Here is a 25,600-nt window from a genome sequence, read left to right on the forward strand (position 1 = left end):
TCACATTTAAGTCTTTGATCCATCTGGAGTTTGTTTTTGTGTGTGGTGTGAGGTACAGATCTTGTTTCATTTTTCTGCAAATGGATCTCCAGTTTTGTCTGTTCACATTTTAACTTAAACACACATACACACACACACACATCCCCCCTCCCCCTATAAGCATTCAGTTAAAAATTAGTTTAATAGTTTGCATGGGGGAAAAACTGTAATTATACAATGGAGAATTCACATAACACCCTGACCAGATGCTGAAAATAACATAACAAAGAAAGGGCTGACCAACATGCCACCCTATATCTATATGTCTCTTTATGCAACATCCTGGGATCTGACTCGATGGCAGTGAATTTTTTTTTTTTTTTTTTGTGAGCAAGAACCAGCTCACTTTTGCAGAAGGCTGGTGGTTCAAACCCACCAGCCACTCCTCGGAGGGAAGGTTGGGCAGTCTACTTCTTCCGTAGTGATACTGCCTGGGAAATCCAAAGAGGGGTCGCTATGAGTTGGGGCTGACTCGGCGGCACATAACAACAGCCATTGATGCATCACCTGATTTAATGATATCGAAGCATTAGAAAAGTCTACAATGAGAAACATATATAAAATAACTGGCCAGTATTCTTTAAAAATGTCCATGTCACAAAAGGAGTAGGAAGACTGAGGAGCTAGTCCCTATTAAAATGCATGAGAGAAATGTGAGAAGCAAATGTTGTGCTTGACCTGGGCTGAGTCCACTACCAAAGGGGAACATGACACACTGGGATGTGGACTGTGGGTTAGAAAGGTGCATCCATGGTGAAGTCCTGATTTTGATAACTGTACTGTTCCTGCTCTTTTGAAGTCTGCACGCAGAAGTGTTAAGGGGTAAAGGGATAGAATAGATGCACTCTGCTCCCAAATGGCTCAGAAACAATGATTTTAACTGTGCTGTAATGGAAAAAAAGTAAAAGCAAAAAAGCAGGAGAAATATAGGAAGAATATAAAACCATGTTTTTCCTTGATTCCAACCCTTGAAGGTCTTTTCTTGACTGGTTCTTTGGTGGGACCAGGGCTCCTGTTTTATGTGTGTGCATGTGTGTTCCTCAGGGGTTTTGCTGGTCAGACATGCTTGGGAATCCCTGGCCTAGATTACATGTTATCCTTTTAGAAAGAATTGCTAGGCTCATTTGAGGTTGGTCCCATGTCAATAGATAAATGGCAGAAACTCACTCAAAACTGGAGTAAAAAGGTGAAAATTGAGGGTTTTTTTTTTTTTTTTAGTTTGAAGATATGAGCACAGTGTAATATTGCTGTATACTTTGTGGGTGATAGCCTAGTCAGGGCTGCCCACAGGTAACCAGGTGTCTCACTGGTCTTCTCATACCACAAAAATTAAACATTTAACCGCAGTTCACACTCTTACAATTCTGAGTAATTACATCAGCTCTGTATTCTTGAGTATTGGACTGTAAATTTAGGCAAAATGTGTCTTTATTTAGTAAAATAAAGAGACATTCATTCACGTGATCCAAGTGATTACAATTTCACTTTTATAAAATATTTCAAATTTGTTTTTTAATGAACTGCTTTTCTTCAAATGCATGCAGAGGTAGATTTATAAAACTGTAAACGGTTTATGCGCTTTATATGAATTTACATGCATTTTAGACTGATTTACCTCTTTTTAATTGTACCAGTGATAAAGAATTAGTAGCCTAAAACAGTCGGAACTACATGTTCTGCTGTGATCAAGGAATTAGATAATCTGGCTTGTTTGCTTAAGGGGTCTGTGTCTTGAGACTTTTATAGGGCAGTGGTAAAGCTCTAAGCCTTCTTATTTTGCCAATACCCAGAAGATTGTTTTAATGAGAAGTAAAGGGCCTTTTTCCAATTACAGGGGAATAACTGTATTAAGTTCCTGTGTTATGTCAACCTGCTTTGATTTGATTACTGTGAAAGAAATGGATTTATCTGTCAGTGTTACTTAATTAAGCCCTCTCATTGATGGTTTGCAGAGTAATATAGTGTGGTTTGCACATTTGAGCCCAAATGCAGAGAATTGGTCTAAAACGAAGACATGACCCCTGAAGATAACCTGGCAGATTGATGGCTTGTATTGCCAGGTCATAGGCTGCAGCGTGAAACACAGGTGGAAGGGCTGGGATGTGGAAAGGCCAAAATTAAGATCAGGTTATGGCAGTGACAATTTCAACAAAAGTGGTGGAAGTACTGGAAAGCTGTGTTTTAGGGAAGACTTTTGAACATAAAACGGTTGGCTTCAGCAGGATTGTCCAAGCCTCTGGAATAGGGGGTATGAGGAGAGAATAGAAGAATCGGGAGAAATAGACTTTGTTCACATACAAAAGGTAATAGAAGAAAACAGCAAGAGGAATGCATGCCGTTTGGGAGAAGTGGACCATTGTGGTTACGCAAAGCAATTACAGCCTACAAATATTTCAATTAAGCCAGCCTGCCTCTTCCCTGCGATTTACACATGGCACCCCGGGGAGAAGAGGGGTAGAGGGAAAAAAAAGAAGGAAAGATAAAACTATTACATGTTTCATCTTGGGTCTTTATTTTCCCTATAGGAATACACTTAGTAAATTATTTATCAAATAGGCATCTTAAATATCAATTTGTATTTCTTAAGTTATTACAATGCTATGAATTTTGCCACATGAAGATTACATGTATGACTTCAAAAATTCATGTATAATTACATGGACAAGTTATCAGACTTGTATTAAGAAATGAAACATATTCTTACTTTTTTTCCCTTGTAGCAGCATTGCTGTTTTCTAAAATACCTACTTTTATGTCTCACGATTTGTGATGTATATTTGTAAATACATCTTTAAGAAGAACCAAAAAGTGAATTAAAAACCTCCTCAAATTATTTTAATTTTTAATGAAAGTACTTTGAAGCTGATTTGTGTAACAATGGAGTCATATCACCAAACACCAAACCCACTGTCATGGAGTCGATTCCTACTCATAGCGGCCCCCATTGGGTTTCTGAGGCGGTAACTCTTTATGAAGTAGATTGCCTCATCTTCCTTCCACGGAGCATCTGGTGGGTTTGAACCGCCCACCTTCTGGTTAGCAGTCAAATGCCTTAGGCACTGTGCCACCAGCGCTCCGTTATATAAACCTATGTGCTATATGATGGAATCATATAGTACATCTTCAGAGATGGCATTTTTCTTCCAATTGTTAGTCTTACTTGATTTGAGATAAATTTACTCGCCAAGAACATCATCTTAGTAAGACTGATTTTTTAAAGTGCCATAAGATTCCTCACCTTTTAAAAAGAGAAAGGCATACACAGTTTACCTCATTGTACTCTTGCCTCAGTTACTCATGGCTCTTTTTCTTTCTGGGCTCTTGCTTAGAAAAATGGGATCTTGAAAAGAGTAACTTCTCTTCAAGTCGAAGGCCTGACCGGACAGTTCCCACAGTTTGAAATGGGACGTTTCTAAATATTGCTCTGTATTTCCAGCTCATTGAATCAAGGTAGAGTATTAGGTTATCATTGACCCTCCAAAGTACATGGATTGATATGAAGCCTGCAGGGTTACTTTTGTTCAGTTCCCTAACAGCTGGCCCCTTACTTCAAGTTGTCAAGAAGATTTCTGAGTTTCAGCATAAGGAATACCAGGGGCACGTTTGTAACATAACAGTTACACATTTCCTCTTGTTACTTTTAATATTACCTCAATTTCATATTGTATGAAAATGCTTTTCCTCTTTTATGTTATGTGTTGTTATGTGTCCTTGAGTTGGACCCGACTCATAGCGACCCCTCCTTGGGTTTCCGAGGCGATATCACTACGGAAGTAGATTGCCCCATCTTCCTTTTGAGGAGTGGCTGGTGGGTTTGAACTGCCAGCCTTCTGGTTAGCAGTTAAGTGCCTTAGGCACTATGCTACCAGAGCCCCCCTTCCTCTTTTATAGTACTGATAAATCTACTTAACTTCACATTTTAAGGAGCTCTGGTGATGTAGTGAATAAGGCATTTCACTGCTAATCAGAAGGTCAGCCGTTTAAACTCAGCAGCTGCTCTGCGGAAAGAAGATGGGGTGATCTACTTCCGTGAAGATTTGTCGCCTCGGAAACCCAATGGGGGTCACTATGAGTCGTGATGACTTGATGGCAGTGAGTTTGGTTTTGGTTTAAGATTATTTAGTGTTCATTTTTGGAAAATTGTTTATTTTGAACTTAAGGCATACAATATTGTTTTAAACAGTGTTTTAAAGAACATAAAAAAGAAAATTTTACTTGGACTTTAATAAAGGCTAAAATCCTGCAATAATACTTAAACCCTGCATTTTGAACATTTTCTGCCTACTTTACTCTCCCACTAGTATGTTGTTGTTGTTGTTGTGTGCCGTTGAGTAGGCCCCGACTCATAGCGACCCCTCCTTGGGTTTCCGAGGCAGTATCACTACGGAAGTAGGATTGCCCAACCTTTCTTCCGAGGAGTGGCTGGTGGGTTTGAACCGCCAGCCGTCTGGTTAGCAGGCAAGTGTCTTAGCCACTATAGGCTGGGCAATCTACTTCTGTAGTGATACTGCCTCGGCAACCCAAGGATGGGTCGCTATGAGTCAGGTCCGACTCGACGGCACATAACAACAACAACAACAGTATATTTATATTTTTTCTTTACTAATAAAATCGGTGTATGTGAGAAACCTAACATCACCTCATACTTGACCTTTAGTTTTCGTATTTATTTGATGAGGAAATCACCTCGCTTTGCGAATACCATAGTGGATGCAGTGATGGCCAGGGCTTCATTCTGTTAATTTGAAGTGCCTTCGATTTTGTAGGGAAAATACTACCACAGCCCCCAGCCTTCACTCAGTCCAATTTGGGAGGTGCTGGAAGTTGTCTCATCAGTGTCCAAGTCCTTCCTCAGGCAGTGTATCTTGTTTCTCACGTGAACAGAAAGACGCGATCGATCGTGGTTTTGTGGACGTCGTCTATCAATATTCGAAGCTCCTCAACTTTCCCAACGGTGGGAGTACTCAGATTTGACTCCAAATTACTCTACTTAGAGCCCTTATTATACTGGGTGCTAATGAAAATGTGCACATCCTTAGCACGCTCTTTGCTGATGAAATATTTTGAACTCTAAATTCATCTGGCACTGACGGAGAGCATATGCCATCTCAGTTTGTGTGGAGGGCTCAGCCAAGGGTTCTTCCTGGACTAGGAAATTAGTAGGAGCCACAGATGCACGCAGTCTGTGAGTCTCCGTAATGGTGTGGACGATAGTGAGGAGTGTCTGTTGTTGCACGGGGAAGGGTTTGAGGCTGTGTGGACTTCAACATGTTTCAGAATGATTGTCATTCCAGGAAGAATGGAACAACCTTCATCTCCAAATGCATCCTTAATGTGTAGAGCTTTCATCAGGAAATGAATATATTTCTTCAAGAGGAAGAATTTGTAGACTCTTAGAGAAATGCAAAATACTTCCTTGGTTTGTTCCTTTGACTTCATGGAACTCTAGGGCCCTGCGTATAGGTAGGATCTGGTTTCTAAGTATGGAAAGGTTCCCTGTACAACTCTGATTACCTGAAATCAAGAGAGTCAGGTAACTCTCATATTTACTCAAAATGTAAGTTAAACTGACATAATATTTAGTCTATGTCATTAGCTTGTGCCTTGCGTCAGCATACAAAACTTTGAGAGCATATCATTTTATAATGGACATTTATAGAGAGATGTTGAAATGGTGAGATAGAGAGTATCCTAAAGGTGAACTAAGTCACTGAACAAACCTAATGCTCACTGAATTCTTACCGTGTGAATTCTGCAATAAAGGTTATGGAGAAGTTGAGCTTTGCTTCTAAATACATTGGCTCTTTCCAAGATTAAGGAGAATACAGTCTCGGAACTGTTCAGCAAAAGTGGTGGTCATAAGAATATGAGACTCAAATTTTCCCAAATAACTCATAAGTTCACATATTTTATGTGTTTTGACTACTCTAGTTATTAGAGGGTATTGGGAAATTAGACCTTTTATTGGGTATTCATTCTGAGCCAGGTACTCCCCATAGTGTTTAGCATGTATTAAACTCTCTACCTTAACAACAACCCCTTAAAGTTGGAAATATTATTATCTCCTTTCACAGAGGGGAAAACTGAGGCACAGAAGTTAAATTGCTTGCCTAGAGTACACAGTTAATAATATTGGAGCCATAGAAAGAACCAGGTCATTTGGTTCTTAGGTGAGAACTGTAAACACTAAGTTAATCTTTTGACCTTTAAATAACACTAGAATGGAAGGAGCTCAAGGTTCTGGATCTCTTTGTCTTTACAGATAACAGATGTCCTTGGGCATGAACACTAATATCTTGGCCCCTATTGGTAATTTGCAAAATTCCCAAGGTCAGTCAGACAGTGTCTGAGTTTCTTTCCAACTCCAAAAGTTGCGGCTGGCCTCATCTCCAAGTCAAAACTCCTGCAATGGTTTTGCTGCACCTATGGACTCTTTGAGTTTTCTGTACCTTTGGGGCAAATGTCTCCTGAGAATTCTGTGCCCAGACTTTCTGGGTACAATCATTTATTCTTGCCCCCCTTTCTCTAAATAAGATAAGTTACCTTCTTTGCTTCTCATCTGGCCCTGCCCCTCTTGTATAACTGTCACATGACACTAATTATCAACCCTGAGTAAGTTTTTCCTAAACCTTTGTTTCCAGTCCTAACCTTCTCAGCTTCCGGCCTCTAACTAGCTGCTCAGCATTACCACTGCCTATTTGAGACGGAGTGAACCTGGTTTTGTTTCATATTCATCTTTATTAAAATGGCTATCACCATAGTGTGGGCACTATCATTTGTAAATATTTTCCACTGTCTCCGAGCTCTCTCTCCTGCCTCCCAGGAAGCCTTCTCAGAGTTAACGGTTTGATTTTCTGTGGCACTTGTTGGATCATGTCAAGCTCCTGCTCAGAAACCAACCACCCATGGCTTCCCACTGCTTTCTGAATGAAATCTAAACCTGTAGTTTGGTATTTAAGACCCCAAGTTTGTTTCCCACTACACTTTATGAACTTTCTGATTCATTCACACTAGTCTCTTTGTTTCCTTCTTAACAGACCAAGTGTATTCCTTACTTTTTATGTATTTATTTAGCATTATAGCTTTCTATTCAGGTGACCACCAATCCCTTATTCTGCAATATAAATAAAAAATAAAAGTTGAACTATCTACACTTCCAGACAGTTCCTGAAAACACCTCTGTGCGCCATCAGGGCTTGGGAGAAGAGTTCAAAAATTGCCAGTGTTGCCCGACCTTTCATCTTAATTTTGGTTATTGTAATTTCCATGTTTAGAAGTTTTATTTGATTCTTTATCAGATCTACTGGATCTTGCACTCTGGTTTCCAGTTCCTTGTAGATGCTTTCCAGTCTTGCCTTTTATTTCTTTAAATATAGTGAACATAGTTGTTTTATTATCTGTGTCTGATGATTTTAATGTATGAAGTCTTTGAAGGTTGTTTGTTGTTTCTTGCTCATGGGGCTTTCTTTTCTTGTGTGGTTCGGTATTTCTGACTGTGTGATACTCACTGTCTTTGAAATATTTTTGCGTCAATAATAAGGTGAAGATACCTTCTTTCAGACAGCATTTGTGGTTGCATGGGCCAGGTGGCTTGGGCTCAACTAATCTAGAACCAATCATCTGAATTTAAGGGTTTTTTTTTTAGGGGGTAGCCCCAGATAATGGAAATTTGGTTTGCGTATTTGAGCAAAGACATTTGGGGTTGCCATTCACAGGGATGTCCCCAGCTCTACTGAGTACTGAGGCAGCTGTCCTAGCTGTCCATTTTGAATGGATCCTGAGTTTTCACTTACGTTCTCTTTGACTCAAGATGCTATTAAATGTTTTAGGTTGGCAAATGTCCCAGGGAAAAAATGTCTTTTCTTCCTCTCTGGGTTCAGCCTTCACTGTAATTTTGCTCCATAATTCCTTATTAGTTGAGCCCAAGCCACCTGGCCCATATATGTTTTTAAAAATAAAATATAATTAGAACTCGTAAGATTGTTCTGTTGGGTTTGGGAGTGCTAGCAATTTGTCCTCATGCTCTGGATCTAGCTGGAGGCCAAGGGGAAGAGAAGCCTGTTACAGAGAGAGCAGTAAAAGGGAGGAGGCAGAAAGGAAGGTGCAGCAGCGTGTGGTCAGGAAATGAGAAAGATGGAAGAGGGAGGGGTTGGGAAAAGAGCAGTCAGAGCCCATTGGTTGGGAGTCTGTTTGTGAAGGAGCCCAGCCAGTATTTAACCTGTGTTGAAAAAGCTAGACTTCTAGCATTTTTAATTAGTGGATTGCTCCCTTTTGAAATTGCCCAGTTGGGAATACTCAAGTTTTGATGTGTTTTATCTGTGTGCTAATTAGCAGGCTGCCTAGCTGACCATCCTTTTTTCTGTACTCTGTGGACAGAAGACGCATATGAAAAAAAACCCCACTGCCGTAGAGTCGAATCTGACTCATAGCGACTCCTCCTTGGGTTTCCGAGGCAGTATCACTACATAAGTAGATTGCCCAACCTTCCTTCTGAGGAGTGGCTGGTAGGTTTGAACTGCCAGCCTTCTGGTTAGCAGTCAAATGCCTTAGGCACTATGCCACCAGAGCTCCTAATGCTTATGAAGTTCTCTTGAAACATTCCAGCTCAAGTCTGGGTTAAAAACGTGTAAGACATTGTATTTACTTAAGAGTTCTTGCTAAATTATAAATCAAATTCCAGTACGTTTTTTTGCCACATCGGTTTTTCCTTTCTGATCTTTAGTACAGTTTTCTCTCTAGAACAGGGTTTTTCAACCTCTGCACAATTGGCATCTAGGGTTGGATTAATCTTTATTGTGGAACTGTTTATTTGCATTGTGGGCAGTTTTAGCAGCATCCCTGTCTGCTACCCACTTGATGCCGATTACCAAAAAACAACAAACAAACAAAAAAGAACAATCCATTTGCCCTTGAGTTGATGCCAGTTTAGGCAACCCTGTGTGTGTTGTTGTTAGGCGCCATTGAGTAGGCTCCGACTCATAGCAACCCTGTGTACAGTAGAAGGAGAAACACTGGCAGGTCCTGCACCATCTTCACAGTTATTGCTCTTCTTGAGCCCATTCTTGTAGCCACTTGTCGGTCCATCTTGTTGAGGGTCTGCCCCTTTTTTGCTGCCCCTCTACTTTACCAAGCATGATACCTTTCTCCAGGGACCGGTCCCTTCTGACGTGACCAAAGTAGGTGAGATGAAGTCTAGTCATTCTCACTTCTAAGAAGCATTCTGGCTGTACTTCTTCCAGGACAGATGTATCCATAATATTTTCAATATTTTTTGCCAACATCACAGTTTGAAGGCATAAACTCTTCTTTGGTTTTCCTTACTCATTGTTCAGCTTTCACATGCAGATTGGGCGATTGAAAATACCATGGCTTGGGTTAGGTGTGACCTTAGTCTTCAGAGTGACATCTTTGCTTTTTAACACTTTAAAGAGGTCTTTTGCAGCAGATCCATCTGATTTCTTGACTGCTGCTTCCATGGGTGTTGATTGTGGAGCTAAGTGATATGACGTCTCTGACAATACCAGTCTTTTCGCAATTTATCGTCATGTTTATTGGTCCATCAGCAGTAAGTTTGTCATACTGTTGTGGCTTGCATGTTGCTGTGAGGCTAGAGCCTGTACCACCGGTATTTCAGATCAACCAGGGTCACCCATGGTGAACAGGCTTCAGCAGAGTTGCCAGACTAAGACAGACTGGAAAGAAGGACAGGGCCATCCACTCCTGAAAAAAATTGGCCACTGAAAACCTTATGGATCACAGTGACCCCATGTACAGCACTTCCAAAAATGTCATTAGAGATTGCGAAATGTCCCCTCAGGACATAATCCTTCCTAGTTGAGAACCTCTGGCCCTTACTCCTTGTCTGTGCTTACTTTTCATGTTTAAAATCTTCTTAAAATTGAAAAGGTAAAATGGATCCAGATAATAATAAGTCTTATGATAACTTAAGGGGCTCTTAGTAGCACAGTGCCTAAGGCATCTGACTGTTAACCAGAAGGTTGGTGGTTCAAACCTACCAGCCACTCTGCAGAAGCAAGACTGGGCAGTCTACCGTAAAGATTTATCGCCTCGGAAACTCAGTGGGGGCTCGCTGTGAGTGGGAACCGACTCGATGGCAGTGGGTGTGGTTTTTTGGTTTTATGATAACTCAGCATTCAGATCTGTTCCTTCATGGCTTCTTGACTGAATATCATAAGGAGAAACCTGTCAAATTAATTAATTGAAGCTGACTGATTTCATGTGAAAAGGAAGTCAAGATGCGTCTGACTTCTGAAAACTTGGAGTAGTTGGGAGATTTTCTTACTTATACTTTAACTTTTTTATTGAAATAGTTGACTTTTGGTTAAGAATAAGGAGAGCCATGTAGGCTACACAGCTCATTAGAAGGTAATTTCTAAGTGTCTTCAGCTCAGCGTACACAAGCCAGGCTGGGCTATTGGGTTGTTTAAGAGAAGAGCTTGGAAAAGAGTCTCACCATCTCTCCAGGCTTGATGTACTCCCCGGAACTTTCTTGACATCACTCAAAGCTCACAGTGTATTGATTGTAACTGTCCCCAGGGGACATCTGTTTGCGGTTGGATTATCTTCTGAAGCACCAAGTAAAAGGAACCAAAGTAGTATTTGTTAAAATACCACGCCCTCCAAAAAAAATTCAGGTATAATGGTAAGAGTTGATTTTTATTGTTATTACTATTCTGTCTCCTAAGATACTCTAAAACACCATGTACTCCACTGTGCCCCAAAATAAATCAATTAATTATACTATGATGATTACTTCTGCTGATAATAAAATAGCAGTAATAAAAAGAATGACAGTAGTGCATTGAGAGAATAAACAGTATCACTGAAATGTTAGGAAACACAATAAATGGGATTATGTCTCCTGAACCAACGCTTCACACCTCCTCCTACAGTTCTGTCAGAGGAAGTTTGTGATGGCCGTCTGTTATCAACCGTGATCAACATAATAGAACAGGGAAAGTTTCCTACTTACAAAGGGCCTTTCATCAGAAATCTCAGCGCCATCCCTAAATAGAGAGTGACTGATCTTTGAAACACTTCTCTGCTTTAAGCAATTAGTATGGCAGTTTAGCTGTTCTGTTTTCCATCCTTAAATTTGCTACTTGAAGCCCTTACTGAGCTTTTAGGAATGCCATCAGCATTGGAACTTGGCTGGTACAGAAAAGAATCTCAGCTTTCCAGTATGTGGGTCTGTCACTACCCAAGTAAAACACAGCTTTATAACTTAAGAACTTTTTATTTCCCTACCTCAAAGTCCAGATTTGGGGTTGTCGGCCAAGTGGTATATCTTGCTTTGAAAACATTTATAAAAGAATTAAAAATATGGATATATGTGTATATATGTGTTACATATGTATGTGTACATAAATACATATGTAACACAAATTTATACAAATATGCAGAACATGTACTTTAGATGGTTGTTGTTGTTGTTATGTGCTGTCAAGTCGGACCTGACTCATAGAGACTCCTCCTTGGGTTTCCGAGGCAGTATCACTATGGAAGTAGATTGCCCCATCTTCCTTCTGAGGAGTGGCTGGTGGGTTTGAACCGCCAGCCTTCTGGTTAGCAGTCAGGTGCCTTAGGCACTATGCTACCAGAGCTCCCACTTTAGATGGTACAACCCCTAAAAATCCTAATACCCTTCTGATGGCAATAGACTATTAAATTTTTTTTTTGCCTCATATTTTCTGTTGCATGTCTGTTGTGTGGTGTGATAAGCCTTGGCCAGAAAACAAAAAGTATCTAAGAACTTTATGGCAAAGAGGCTTCCAGTGTTAGTCTGTGTATTTACCTTAACTTACCTTTTTTAAAAAATTAAGATTATGTTGCTATATTTTAAAACTTACTTTGCCCAAAAGATTTTTAATAAAACTCTTAAGTGCAGTTTCATGTCTATAAAAATGGAGGCTATGAAAGAAACACTGAAGGACAGAAGTAAATTTTATGTTCATACCTCTGGTTCCTGAGGGTCCAGTTCATTTCTGTTGTGAATTTAAATGAGTTAATTTAAGTGGATGGGTCAGAAGCCACTATCATCGTAGTAGCCTTGTGCCTGATTCTTAATTAAAGGCAACAGGAGATTAATTTGAAACATTAATTTAAAAGTGCATATACAAAAAGAAAGAATTCTTGCGAGAAAGCCTAAAGAACTTTTCTCTTGTCCCCAGATGTAGAAGACAGAAGTAGCTCAGGGTCCTGGGGGAATGGAGGACATCCAAGCCCATCCAGGGTAAGTACATCTAATCTTTTTCTTTTAACCAGACAGCCCACATATGTAAATTGACAGACTGAACACACATGCGTGTGCGTGCACACACACACACAACCCAGTGGTACAGAAATAGATGCATGCTAAGGTTAAATGAGAGCCAGGTTGTCTCTGTAATCTTTTTTTTTTTTCATTTTCTTACTTGATGCTGTTAGTGAATTTGACACCTGTTCCGCTTCTGCTAACCAGGAGTAAAGATCCGTCATTAAATATTTGGCTTTTCCTTTGCCAGTTATTGATCCAGTTTCATGGAAAGCTTTTTCTTGTAGATGACATGATAGGACTTTTAAAAAATCTTAATATCCCCATAATACATTGGTGGAATCTTGAGTGTTGCAGAATTTTAAAGCATAGTATGAGAGTCTATTCTACCATATACTCTATATCATGATCTTTGAATTGATGTCGTTTTATAAATATGCTACTCTTCCCCCACTAGGGCCTTTGGCCACCAGTTGGGTTTAGCCATGTATTTGGTCTCAAAGTTTTATGACTCTTTCTCATGGTTTTCCTCCATGTCTTAGTTCTTAGTTTGGGTGTAATGAGAAAACCGTGGGAGTTTGAGGTGAGGGGGAGAAGTAGGCAATGTGAGTTTTGGTAACCTGACCTTGGCATGTCACTTCACTTCTTTGGTCCTCATTTTCTCAATTTGTAAAACAGAGAAGTAGAACTGAGGACCCTTTGTCTGTGTCCCTTCCTACTTAAATATGTATCATTTTATATATAACTTGTCTTTAATGGAGTCATTTCTAGACCCTCTAAAATTCGTATCAGCTTTTATGAGACATATCTAATGCTCCACATTAAAAATAGACTGCCGCTATCGAGATGAATCACTCTGTAGAGATGATAACATTTAACTCTAAGGATCCACGTTAATTTGTGGTGGGGAGGGGTCTTTCTTTTGACATAAGAGGCAGGAAAAGTAATCAGGCTGTCAAAAGGAGAGCATTCAGCAAGCCGTGCTCATCCGTTTCCACTTGTCCTTTTGCGATCCTCACTCTAGGCTGCAGCATACAGCAGGATCTCTAAGCTCACCAACAACGTTGGTGAGTCCTTGCGCCAGCTGTCGAGTTTGACATTCTAATGCATTATATGGATGGGTTGAGGAAATCTTTCCTCCTCCTCATGTTACAGTCTGCACTTGCAGAAATAAATCCATTCCTCTTGACAGCAAGTGTAGGAGATGACAGAACTTCTCTTTAACGTTAGTTCATTCAGATTTCCTTAATTTCTTATGATTGCTTAGTCCAATAAGGTCATAGTAGTTTTAATTCTGCTCCTTAGAACATAGTCCATGTAGCATCATCCTGGATTTTTAATGTAGTTTTAATGAACTATTCCTTTTTCTCACGGAACATGTTGGTGAATCATTTTGAATTGATAAATTGTAAATTGTGTTTTCTAAATCCAGGGACTTGTTTGGGAGAGATTGTTTGTGGCAGATCGGTACAAGGACAGCCTTGCTAAGTCTCTCTTGCCTCATTTGTAACATGGTGTATCATCTACTTTGTAGCATTGTGCAGAGGATTAAATCATGTAAGGGACCTTACACTTGTAGTACAGTGTCTTGAGTGAGGACACTTAATAAATAGTGATTAACATTAGGCAATGCCTGATATAGAATGACTGATGCAAAACACAGAGATGTGTGTTTAAAATGTGGCACATTTGTGGGTCAGCATTTTGGCAGAATTAGATTATGTTCTCACTCATGTTAGTTTTTATAAATGAGGAAAGATTGGGGTTGTTTGGGGAAAATGCAGTTGTTTGTCCTTAAGTGTCCAGTTATCTCTAATGACGTGACGTGCATTTTCATTGCTTATACAACATCCATCTTTTTTGTGTGTGAGTAGATTTACCCCTTGGCTACCATGCCAACTAACACCTCTGAGCAGGTTTGACTTGGATGTTATGAGCACTGCAAACAGCTGAGCAGAATGACTTTTTTTTTTTTTTGGACGGGAGGTCACATTATACACCTTAGCGGACTGAAATTTGAACTGTATAACATAAGTGATTTTAAATCTTTCCTATGTGTTACCAGATTCCTGCATTCAAACTAAATGGCTAGGCAACATAAAAGCATTGCTCTAACTTTGAATTCCCTTTAATGCAATGAGATAATCGTAATAATGAAAAATTTCTGTCAAAAATTAATGTCTGCTTTAAAACTTTTTTGTGTGCCATACTTTGTCCAAATTCAAAAATACCAATTTATAACAAATTTTTGATGCTCTTTGTAGCTATGGTATAATATTCATAACATTCTTATGTGTTGATTACTTATGGACTAATTCAGTTAACTCTCTTGCAACCCATAACAGTAACTGTACAAACATTGAAATTTTAGTATCATTAAACCAAATGTTGTTTTAATGACTCTACTTTGGTCTTTCAAAGAGATTCATTAGAGCCTATGGGCAATTTTCCCTTAGAGCTTAGTTTTATCTTTTAAAATATAATGTTGGCTTATCAAAATAATGATTTTTCATTTTGGTAAAAATATCTATGACAAAACTTTTGCCAGGTCAGTATTGTCTTCACATATAATTTAGTGACATGTTGCACTACCATCTCCACTGTCTGTTTCCAAATTCTTTCCCCACTATTAGCAGAAACTCAGTGTCCCTCAGGCCGAGACTCTCCCTTACTCACTGCCTCCCACTCCTGGTAACCACTAATAAAATTTGGTCCCTCTACGTTTGCCTGTTTCATACGAGTGGGATCATAAAAAATGATAACTTCTGATATTTGTGATATACTTTATATGTATCAGGTGCTCTGGTAGTGTAATGCCTAAGGCATTTGACTGCTAACCAGAAGGCTGGTAGTTCACATCCACCAGCCATTGCTCACAAGGAAGACTGGGCAATCTACTTCTGTAGAGACACTGCCTTGGAAACCCAAGGAGGGGTCGCTATGAGTCGGATCCAACTCGACGGCAGTGAGTTTGGTTTTGTTTTGGTTTGTATACATCATTTGTTTTGTATTCATTATTTCATCATATCGCTAACTTAATGAAGTTGGTACTGTTATTATTCTCAATATTTCACTGCTATTCTTGAGGAAAATTTGAACTTTGCAGACTCTATAATCTCTTCCCCACTATGCCTGTGAAGACACGGGTTCTTTATAGGGAGTTTCCAGTGTGGGAATGATGGACTCCAAATTTGGGTGGGAGAGATGTCATGGTGGGAGTATGTTTGCGTGCTGATTTATTAACATAAAATTAAAACTCACTCTTATTTCATTTACAGAACTATGGAGATGGGACTCCCTATGATCACATGACCAGCAGGGACCTTGGGTCACATGACAATCTCTCTCCACCTTTTGTCAATTCCAGAATACAAAGTAAGGTTGATTTTAAATTAACGTGCACCTTTGAATGATTAGATTTTTTATCATGGAAGGAAAGTTAGATGTCCCAGACAGAGGTTCCCGGTTTTAGGAAGTTGGCTTTTTTTGACACATCACTCACTATGTTGTTGTTGTTGTTTTGTATGTCACTCACTATAGTATTTTTAAATTGCAGAAAAATATTGGCTAACTGTGCTATGTAAGAGCAAAAACAGGACTAAGTTTTACAGCTGTGTGGAGTACTTTGTATGATACCGAACTTACATGGAAATTTTGTCTTTCTTAGACATAAACCACTCATCCCAATTCCAACATTGCAGTCATAGCTTTCTAAGCTAAAATAGTGGTGAATGCTTAAAATAAAAACATCATTTTAGTCTTGTCAGTTGACAGTGACACATCGTATTAGCTCTGTTTACAGAAGGGGTTATGGAAATAAATAGTATTGATAGGCACGGTGTGCTTAAATCAGAGCTGTGTGTTCAAGTGAAGTTGTAAAATACCGTTGTATATCTATCAAGGCATGAACTTCAGCACTAATGATCTAGGCGGCCACTGTCCTGCTTCATTGAAAGCAAATGGCATGTAGGTTGCGATAGTAAGTTTCCAGCACACCCTTCCTGGGTGCCCTTAGCATGTTGTTCTACTTCTGACTACCTATCGGGATATTTATTTAACAGCAGCAACCCAAGCAATGAAAAGGTAGCTCACTAATGACTTACAAGATCTCAGTAGCTGGCTGGTTACTTTGTGACTGAAAATCTTCGCTCTACTAAGTGTGAGTGTTTAACAGTATTAGTAAATCTCTCAGCCTGCCAAATTCTATTACGAATCTATCAATAAATGAAGTTAAATTTCTTTGCCTAAGCTGTTGGACTCCAAGGAAAACATGAAGCCATAATTATATCATTGTGAAAGCATAATTGGCAAATATTTCTAACGCATGCCCTGATTTTTAAACCGTAGAAGTTATACTAGTTATTTAAGATGTAGCTCAGTCTTTTATTATTATTATTATTTTTAAAATGATCATCCAGTCCATTCAAAGGAATTTCAGGTGTTTAACACAAAATAGAGAAATATTACTAATTTCATTTTAATAGATACCATCACATGATTGTGCCTTTTTAGTGTCTTCTCAATTTTAAGAACCACGAAGTTATGTTTGGCCATAGGTTGTTCTTTTATTTATGCTCTTTTTGACTTTAAAATGGTAAATTACATAATTGTATGTTAAACCACCCACTGCCTTCGAGTTGATTCTGACTCACAGCAGCCCTATAGGGCAGAGTAGAACTGCCCTACAGGGTTCCCAAGGCTGTAAATCTTTATGGAAGCAGACCACCACATCTCTCTCCTGCAGAACAGCTGATAGATTTGAACTGACAACCTTTCTGTAAGCAGCCAATTGATTAACCAGCATGCCACCAGAGCTTATTATGTTTCATTGTTGTAAGTGAAACAAGAACACCAATTCTGTAGTACTTGTTGATAGGATAGTAAGCACAGCCAGTTTTCTGTTTTCAGGACAATACAGATACATATAACCAGACATGTTTGTCAACCTAGATTTTAAAGAACAACTTCAGATTCTTAAGTGACAATGGTAATTACTTTAATTCTAATACTGTTGCTTTTCTATCCATCCTCCCACAACTTCATAAAATAGAAAAAAATATTTGAAATTTGTAATGTTGAGAAGTAGCGCCTACAGGGTATACTGAAGAACTTAAAAGGTTCTAACCCTGTCTTCTGATGAGCTGAAGTAAGTAAAACAGAATAAATAAATTGCTACTCATTTTGAGAAGTTTATGTTAATATTTGAAAAAATAATTCTTACTCTAAGGGGCAACTTGATGATTAATATTATAGAATATGCCTAGCAATACACACGTATTAGTTGGTAGTTCTTCGTGTTTCCTCGTGGGCAAATGTTTGACAAACCAAGGAACTTTTTCAATTGAAGTGTATTTAAAATATATGTGAGCCTTGTGTCTAGAGTGATGAGAGTTGACTCCTTTCACTTGCTTGTTGTTTAAGCTGAAAATGCATGTCAGCCTGGCTCTTTTATCCCGTCTGCCCTCCTTCCCATTAAACTCTTAAATATGGAGGCCAAGACAGTCTCCTTCATTGTGGTAGGAAATGCTACTATGTCCACGAGGCTCCCACCCACTGTTCCCAATGAAAGGACCTCTCTGTTAGATAAGCTGTCTGGTCTGAAACACGGCTCTTTATTGTTTACAAACTGCTACATTTTCCACCTCAAGCAGATTTTTGCACAGAAAAGAATTGTGCTTGGGCTAAATGGTTTATCTGACATTAACGGTGCAGTGTCAGACTCGGGTCAGGGAAGTCGCCCTCAGAGTGAGAGGGCATGATGCAATGTACAGAAGAGGAAAATAGGAGAAAGAGACATTTAAAAACTCTGAAATACTTCACATTTTTAGTGTAGGGAAGACATTTTTAAAAAATATTCTTCAGAAAATGGTGGTTCTGCATTGAAAGCTCTTGCCACTGCTGTAATTCCTCGTATCCCAGCCACCTTTGTGATTGACTTGAGTGTCTTAGGGCTGGTTCCAGGAAGCAAAGATTCTCACTGATGTTGCCCAAGCTGCTGCTTATTTAAAATGAAGCCATTTTTAAGACGAGCCACATTGGTGTTAGGTTGCATCTTTTCAAAGAAAAGATAAGTTGTTTTCAAAAAATTAAGGATAATGTTCATTTACAGAGTCAAAGACAAAATCTATTTGTGTAGCCACCCATTGGAACTCATGAAATACATGCTGTATCCACACTGTTCTCTGTGTCCACATCCCTATTCTGTGCCGTGGTGTTTGTGGAAGTTTTCCCTCTGCCAGAGAAGGTATAAGACTTTACTGTAAGTTTTAGACAGCAACCAGTATCCACTCTCTCATAACCTGTAACTGGTTCTCATTAGAACTACAAAGGATTTTTTACATTTCAAAGAGTTTTTTTGCTGTGATGTCATACTAGGGTAAAAGCTATAGCATCAGAAATAAATCAGCCGCTTTATTGGGCCAGATTCTCTGTTGTCAAATCAATCAAGCCTGTGACTGAATTAGGCGTCTGCTACAGAAATAAGTGACACTAATTTTATAGGAAAGAGTTCTTAACTGCACATGACCTGATTTTCTTCTTCTTCTTCTTCTTCCTTTTTTTTTTTTTGAGTAAACTGTTCACTTACTGAGATTTTATTTTATTTCAAGGAAGGGGGAAAAGAAAAGCACGGAACCGCTTTCCTGAGGGAGTGAATTATTATTGTATGTTTTGTTGTTGTTCTCAGTATACCATTTTGGGAAAATGATTCAGGCATTGCTAACATATTTCCTTACACAAACTGTCCTATTGTAATAGACCCTTTATTACAACTCTGAACTGTCGGAGTTCATATGAGTGGTTTTGCAGGAATATTATGTAGTTCTTCTGATACAATGCCTGTATTTGACACCGAACTATATTACATGTTTATACAGAATTGGATATAATTTGTAACAGAAGTAGTGGCTCCTTTAATTTATTTTCTTGGAAGATAAGCTTACATATCTGGAAATATACACTACTAATAGCTTGTGTCTCCAACTGAAAAATAAACATGAGAACACACATACATACTTGTGTGCATGTACACACACACACACACACAATTGCAAGAATTCATAGCACTGCTTGGTTTATAAGGTGGCCTGACCTTTCCCATTGCAATCTGGTGTTATCGTTGCCATACAGAATTTGAAAGTTGAGACTGTAGAGATCCTTTTAAAAAAAACGTCAGGCAAATAAGAGGCAGCCAGTAAAACTGATTTTTTTTAAAAAAAGGTGTGAATGGCTTTCATTTTTTTATTTTGATGTAGGGAGTTCTGGAGGAGTTCAAAGATTGAAGGATTGAAGTACTGAGTCATCAGATTGACGGCTGGCATTGACCAACACCTGTACTGTCTTACTTGCCGTTGACTGAGTAGTTACTCCTCATTTTCCCTGAGTAGATATAAGCCAGTTTGCATTTTCCTTACTTGAAATTCTGTGTCGTGTTTTATATCTGGAGAAAATAATCACTTCTTCCTTGTGACTGCCTATGATTATTGATAACGTACACTCACTCTGTTGGAAACTGGTTCTCTGCAGTTGTTAACAATTTGATTAAACCTTTACAGTTGATCCTTGGGTAGCTTTCAGAATATGCTAATGGGACAAAGAGGGCAAGAGTCTAACTCTTGTATTTTCGAGAGATTGTATGCAGCAGTTTATTTTGAAAATCCTGACAAGAACTTTATGCAAAGAGTATGGATTATTTTTTTAACATTCCATTTTTTTCCTTTGCCCACTGTTAATTTTTTGCAGGTGATCGTCCAAATATTTTCACAATGGTAGATGATCTATTTTCTCACTAAAGCTCTTTAATCGGAGGAAGGATCTAAGCATGCATTTTCCTCCTATTGTTCCAGAGTCTTAATTGAAAACCAGATTGTTGGAGGATAAATGAGCAAGTTGCCCAGCAAGATTACATACATGGGTTGGTAACTGAAGGATGTGAAAAGTGATACTTCTGTACAGTTGGGTGCAGCTTAATGCAACATCAGCTGCTGTGTTTTCACATGTCCCATTGTGAGTGGTTCAGTTTCCTTGCTGTGGTGTTTCATTCTAATGGAGCTTTACCAGTGCACTAAATAATTGACCACCATATAGTAACTGGTTTCTGAACTAGCTCAGTGGAACATTTTACTGCAGGATCCGATGGAGTTTGTTGCAGGCAGAACTGAAGAAAGCTGTTGGCTTAGAGGATGACCTTTGAATCTCATCTGGGTTAGCGGTTGATATTTTGATTTGGTTACTGTGGTCGTATTGTGACAGCTGCTGGCTCATTATAATTCAGTTCCACTGCTCAGTTTGCTTAGCAGGAATATTTAGGTTTGTATTACTTCAAAGTGTTTATGGCTACCCTGAGTTTAGCCCAGCATAAAGGTGAAGTGTTGTGAGCGCTTTAAAATCCCAGGGGCAGACGTGAGCACCACAGTCTTCTTGTAAAATGGCAAGTGTGAGTCGATGCAAAAGCAAGGAGTTTTTCTTTTCATAGTAAAACCTAAAATAAAAATACCCAAGGAGGAGGTTCTTACTTGGAAAATAATTTTATAACATGCAAAGGGAAAGCATGACCACAAAAAGAAACATTTTGTTTTTTCAAAGCAAGGGTAAGATTTAACTTGGCCTCTTGGCCAGATGTTGTGGGTTTTTTTTTTTTTTTTTTTTTTTTTCCCTTTGCCCATGCAGAAATGTATAGACTAGAATATAATAACACTGCAGAATAATGGCAATTATTTGACATCTGACAGTGCCAGAGGGCAGATTGTCTTACATTAGTCAGGATTATGAGTGAGTATTGTGAATGTGAGTGTTACCTTTTGAAATTTTAGTTCACTTTTTAAATGTTCTGGAGTTAGATAGTACCACAGTGGATGGCTTCAACAAACATAAATTTCTCACATATGAGGAGGCTTGAAGTTCTTCCAAGTTCAAGATGCTGGCTCTAGGGGAGGGCTGTCTCTCTCTCTGATGGCTCTAGAGGAAGGTCCTTGTCTCTGAGTTTCTGTTCCTGGGTGATCTTCAGGTGGTTTGGACTCTCTCCTCCCCCATCTCTGCTTCTCACTTGCTTGTTTAATCTCTTTTATATCTCAGAAGAGATTGACTCAAGACACACCCTACACTGACCCTGCCTCATTAACATAGCAAAGACAACCCACTCCAAATGGATTATAACTACAGGCATAGAGGTCAGGATTTAGAATCTATAGTTTCTGGGGACACAGTTCAACCCATAACAGACAATGATACAAGCAGGTTGCTTACAGGTGTGTCAGCTAAAGATGCCTCTTTGTGCACTTTGTGTGTTTCAAACCCGAAAGAAAAAACAAAACAAACTCACTGCTGTCCAGTCAGTTCAACTCATAGCAACCCCTCCTTGGGTTTTTAGGCAGTGTCTCTACAGAAGTAGATTGTCCAGCCTTCTTTCTTAGGAGTGGCTGGTGGATTTGAACCTCCAGCCTTCTGGTTAGCAGTCAGTTGCCTTAGTCAGTATACCACCAAAGCTTCCTTGTATGTTTTAGTGACACTTTTAGCTTGGGGTTTTCTCACTATCATCTGTTATCCATGGGACTGATAATGTGATTTCTGAGAGAGGAAATCTGTAATAGGGTCCTTGTTTGTTTTTACTTTCTTTATTTGGGAATTTTGTTATTTTAATGTGTTAAACTTATAAAGTCCCTTAGATTACACTGATATTTAGTGCATCATTATTCAGTATAGCCAAAAGGTAGAAACAGTCCCAGTGTCCATCAACAGATAAATGGATAAACAATATACCATACACACACAGTAGAATGTTACTTAGCCATAAAGAAAAAAGAAATTATGACAACAGGCCATAATATGGATGAACCTGGAAATCAGAGTGGTCAGTGAAGTCAGTCAGACACAGAAGGACTAATACTGTTTGATCCCCCTTATGTGAAGTACCCAGAATAGGCAGGTGCATGGAGACCAAAGGAGGTCAGTGCCTACCAGGGACTGGGGGAGGAGGCATGAAGCTTACCCGGTTCATGGGTGTACAGAGTTTCTGTTTGGGGTGATGAAAAAATTTTGGAAATAGGTAGTGGAGATGGATGTACAACATAGTGGATGTAATTAAATTATATGTTACAAAATGGTTAAAATGGTATACTCTATATTTTATCACAATTAAAAACTTGAGGAAATATCTTCCTATAATTTTTATCAAATATGCCTACTTTGAGTGTCATCACTAGTGATTTTATTAATCTTGCTTATTGTGCTAAGGCTGAGAGTCAGAAAAGGTGAATTCTCTGCTCAGTGTTTGGCTCCAGCTGCCCGTGGGTCTCTGGCCAGCTCGTTTTCTTTAAATGGAGGGAGGAACAGATGTTGAGATGATCTCCTTCCTCTTCTGCTGATGTTTTAGATGTGCCCTTTTATCCTTATACTGCATTTTCTCTTCAGAGATGTTTTATCTTTCTTTCTAATCCATTCATCTCTGTTTATGGTATCTTTGAGTTATTTTTATAGTGATATGTCTTCAAACATCATTCTTTAAAGCCTCATTGAAATGGATGCATTTTTTCTACCCCAACTCATTGATCTGGGATAAGATAACAACTCTCTAAGTTACATCACCTGAAGAAAAATGTTACACATAGGCCGATGCTTGAAATAGAATTTTAAGACTAAGTAAATGACTGTTGAATGATTTAATACATGAAAGAATCAGTGCATCAGAGTTTAAATTGTGAATGAAAAGACTATAAATTGTCAGAGTCAGGTCCATCTCTTACTGTGTCAGAGAGAAAACCCTAACCCAGAACCAGTCATAGAGAAACTCAGTTTCTTTTCCATATGGTCCTAAATCACTTAACATCCATGAGACGTTCTGTGAAATAAGACATCACATGATTTGGATGTTGTGCAAATACCGTATTGTAGCCTGGTCCTCTTTTTTCTTTAAGCATCTCAGATAAGCTGTGTGTCTTAGCAGTGATGTCAGTGTGCTGAAAGGGATTCACTTTTGTGTTTGGCCCTTAATCCATGTCAATTGCAGTTTCTCCATATCTCACATTATCGTTAGCCTTGTAGCTTTCAGTGGAGCTGAGCCTTTAACAGTTTGGAGATTTTTTTGTTTTTGAGGATTGTTGAGATTGTCAAGTACAATTTGCCTAAATCACAAGCAAGAACATTCACTGATTTTTCACCTTCATGTTGTTTAAAACCTTTTGTTTTACTTCCAAATCGATACTTGCCTCTTGGCTGCTGCTGTCACTGGCATGGTTTTTGCTGCGTTTAGGACCTATGATACACTTCATGGTAATATTTTCGAAAGAAAATTAAACAGAGATCACATTACAATACTCAGGTGATTGGATGCTGCTGTGTACAAGTTGACTGTGGTAAACTTTTTTGATAGAAAGTACAGTACATACATAAGCCAGTAACAGCAGTTTATTAAGACTGTCAAGACACATGTATTATAGGTTATATATGTAGTGTACCATCATGAGGGTGCTCTGGTGGCGTAGTGGATAAGGCATTTGGCTGCTAACCAAAAGGTCAGCGATTCAAACCCATCCACTGCTCTGTGGAAGGAAGTTGGGACGATCTACTTCTGTAAAGATTTATAGCCTCAGAAACCCAATGGGGGTTGCTATGAGTTGGAACCAACTCGATGGCAGGGGGTTTGGTACCATCATACACCTGGCAGCACGTTCGCTTTGTATACAAGAGACATGAGGTACGCATGCTATGTGTAGGTTGCTGTTGCGTTCTCTACATCCCATTCTCTGACCGAGAATTCTCAACTCTGCTGTAACCTTATAAGACCATGGACATATATGTGACTGAACATTGCCTGAGTGGATGTTACACTGCACATGGCTGTAGTTGTATGTGCTTGACAGTACAGAATATTCTAATGTCAGGAAACAGGCCAGGTTACAGTGTGGTAGGTTTCAGTTTTCTATAAATACAGCACAGATAATTTTATATATAAATGAAAAGAAGTAAAGTCAGTAATTTTTTGCAAGGCTTCTGGGAGAAAGGTGTATGTTCTAGTATTCTGACAAACTATTTCTTCCTGTCCTGTCAGTGAACATTCTCATGTTCATGGCTGTTGTTTCTGCCTGCTCTGTGGTATAATAAAATTCATGCTGTGATAGCCAGGCACTTTCGTGGTCAAACCAGGTTTACTAAGCCAGGTTTTAGAAAATTGAGAAGATACCAGAAAAATGTGGCTTGACAAATATGGCCAACTGAGAGGTCTAGTCTTCTAAATAGCAGGGGAAATTTTCTCACAGAATTATTGACCCTAAGAGAAAATAAATAATTTTAGATTCATATAAAACTAAAAAGCGCTATGTATCAGGTGGCACTGCTTTTGCTGGGAAGTAATGGAAAATGTGACTAATGGTGGCTTAACAATGTTTTTTCTCACAATCTGGTGGTAGGTTGCCGCTGGAATTGGTTTGCATCTCCATGATGTCAGGGCTGGTATCTGGGTCATTCTCTTGTCCTTTCCCTCATTGTGTCAAGGTGACTGCCCTAGCACCAGGTTAGGTTTGAATTTGGTGCAGAAAGAAGCAGGAAAGGGTGAATCAAGCAAAGGTCCTGCTCTCCTTCCCTCTCAAGGTTGAGGGAGGAGGGCGGCGCACACCACACCTTCTCCATGCTCTTCACTGAAAACGACAGGAGACGAGAGAGCCAGGAGTGGAGAGAGGACTTACCAGCTCACAGTGTTGGAGTCACAAGTTAATATTTTTCTTTTAAGAGAAAAATATAATTTTCAACAGGCTTGAAAATTAGGATCAAGGCACTAACTTTCATATAATAAAATATGTACATTATAAAAAGTATCTCACCTCCACATTCTGGCTCCCAAGTTAGAGAAAGACAAAAGAGACCTGGAGTTAGAAACAAAGAGAAATGTTGACCAGAGGAGGAGAGGGGAGTCCAGGCATGAAAATTCCGCCTGGGGCGAGTCTACGTCATGCTGCTCACATTTCACCTTCACGGCCTTTGCTTCCATTCAGTATCCCAGTCCCTTTCCAAGCAGTGATCAGACAGAACCAACTCTATCCCTATCTGTGTTCCCCAGAACCTTCTCTGTGAGGTCTCTGGCTGGTACTCCTGCCAAACTGCCCTAAGCACCCTGGTTCTGTCACAGGCCCATGGCTCCAGCCACTAGCCTTTTCCCCAGACCCTTTGGTCATCTTTGGTGAGGCCGAAGGCCAGTGCCCACTCCCTCTGGCAGCTCAGTTTCCTGTTGCACCCCTTGAGAGCTGGCCTGGCATCGTGCGGCAGCAGGGTCTCAGGAGATGTCACTACAGGCAGACA

General features: G+C 39.3%; 1 protein-coding gene across 1 annotated transcript in view; it reads left to right on the forward strand.

The window, feature by feature from the left end:
• Positions 1-25,600, forward strand: part of TCF4 (transcription factor 4) — a 416,421-nt gene that overhangs the window by 129,550 nt on the left and 261,271 nt on the right. Inside the window, exons 3-4 of the mRNA XM_007935518.2 lie at positions 12,231-12,292; positions 15,592-15,688. Coding sequence (XP_007933709.1) covers positions 12,231-12,292; positions 15,592-15,688 — 159 coding nt within the window. The remainder of the gene's footprint in view (positions 1-12,230; positions 12,293-15,591; positions 15,689-25,600) is intronic.

Source organism: Orycteropus afer, unplaced genomic scaffold, assembly GCF_000298275.1.
Source record: "Orycteropus afer afer isolate SDZICR_OR568_19922 unplaced genomic scaffold, OryAfe1.0 scaffold00029, whole genome shotgun sequence".
NCBI lineage: Eukaryota > Metazoa > Chordata > Mammalia > Tubulidentata > Orycteropodidae > Orycteropus > Orycteropus afer.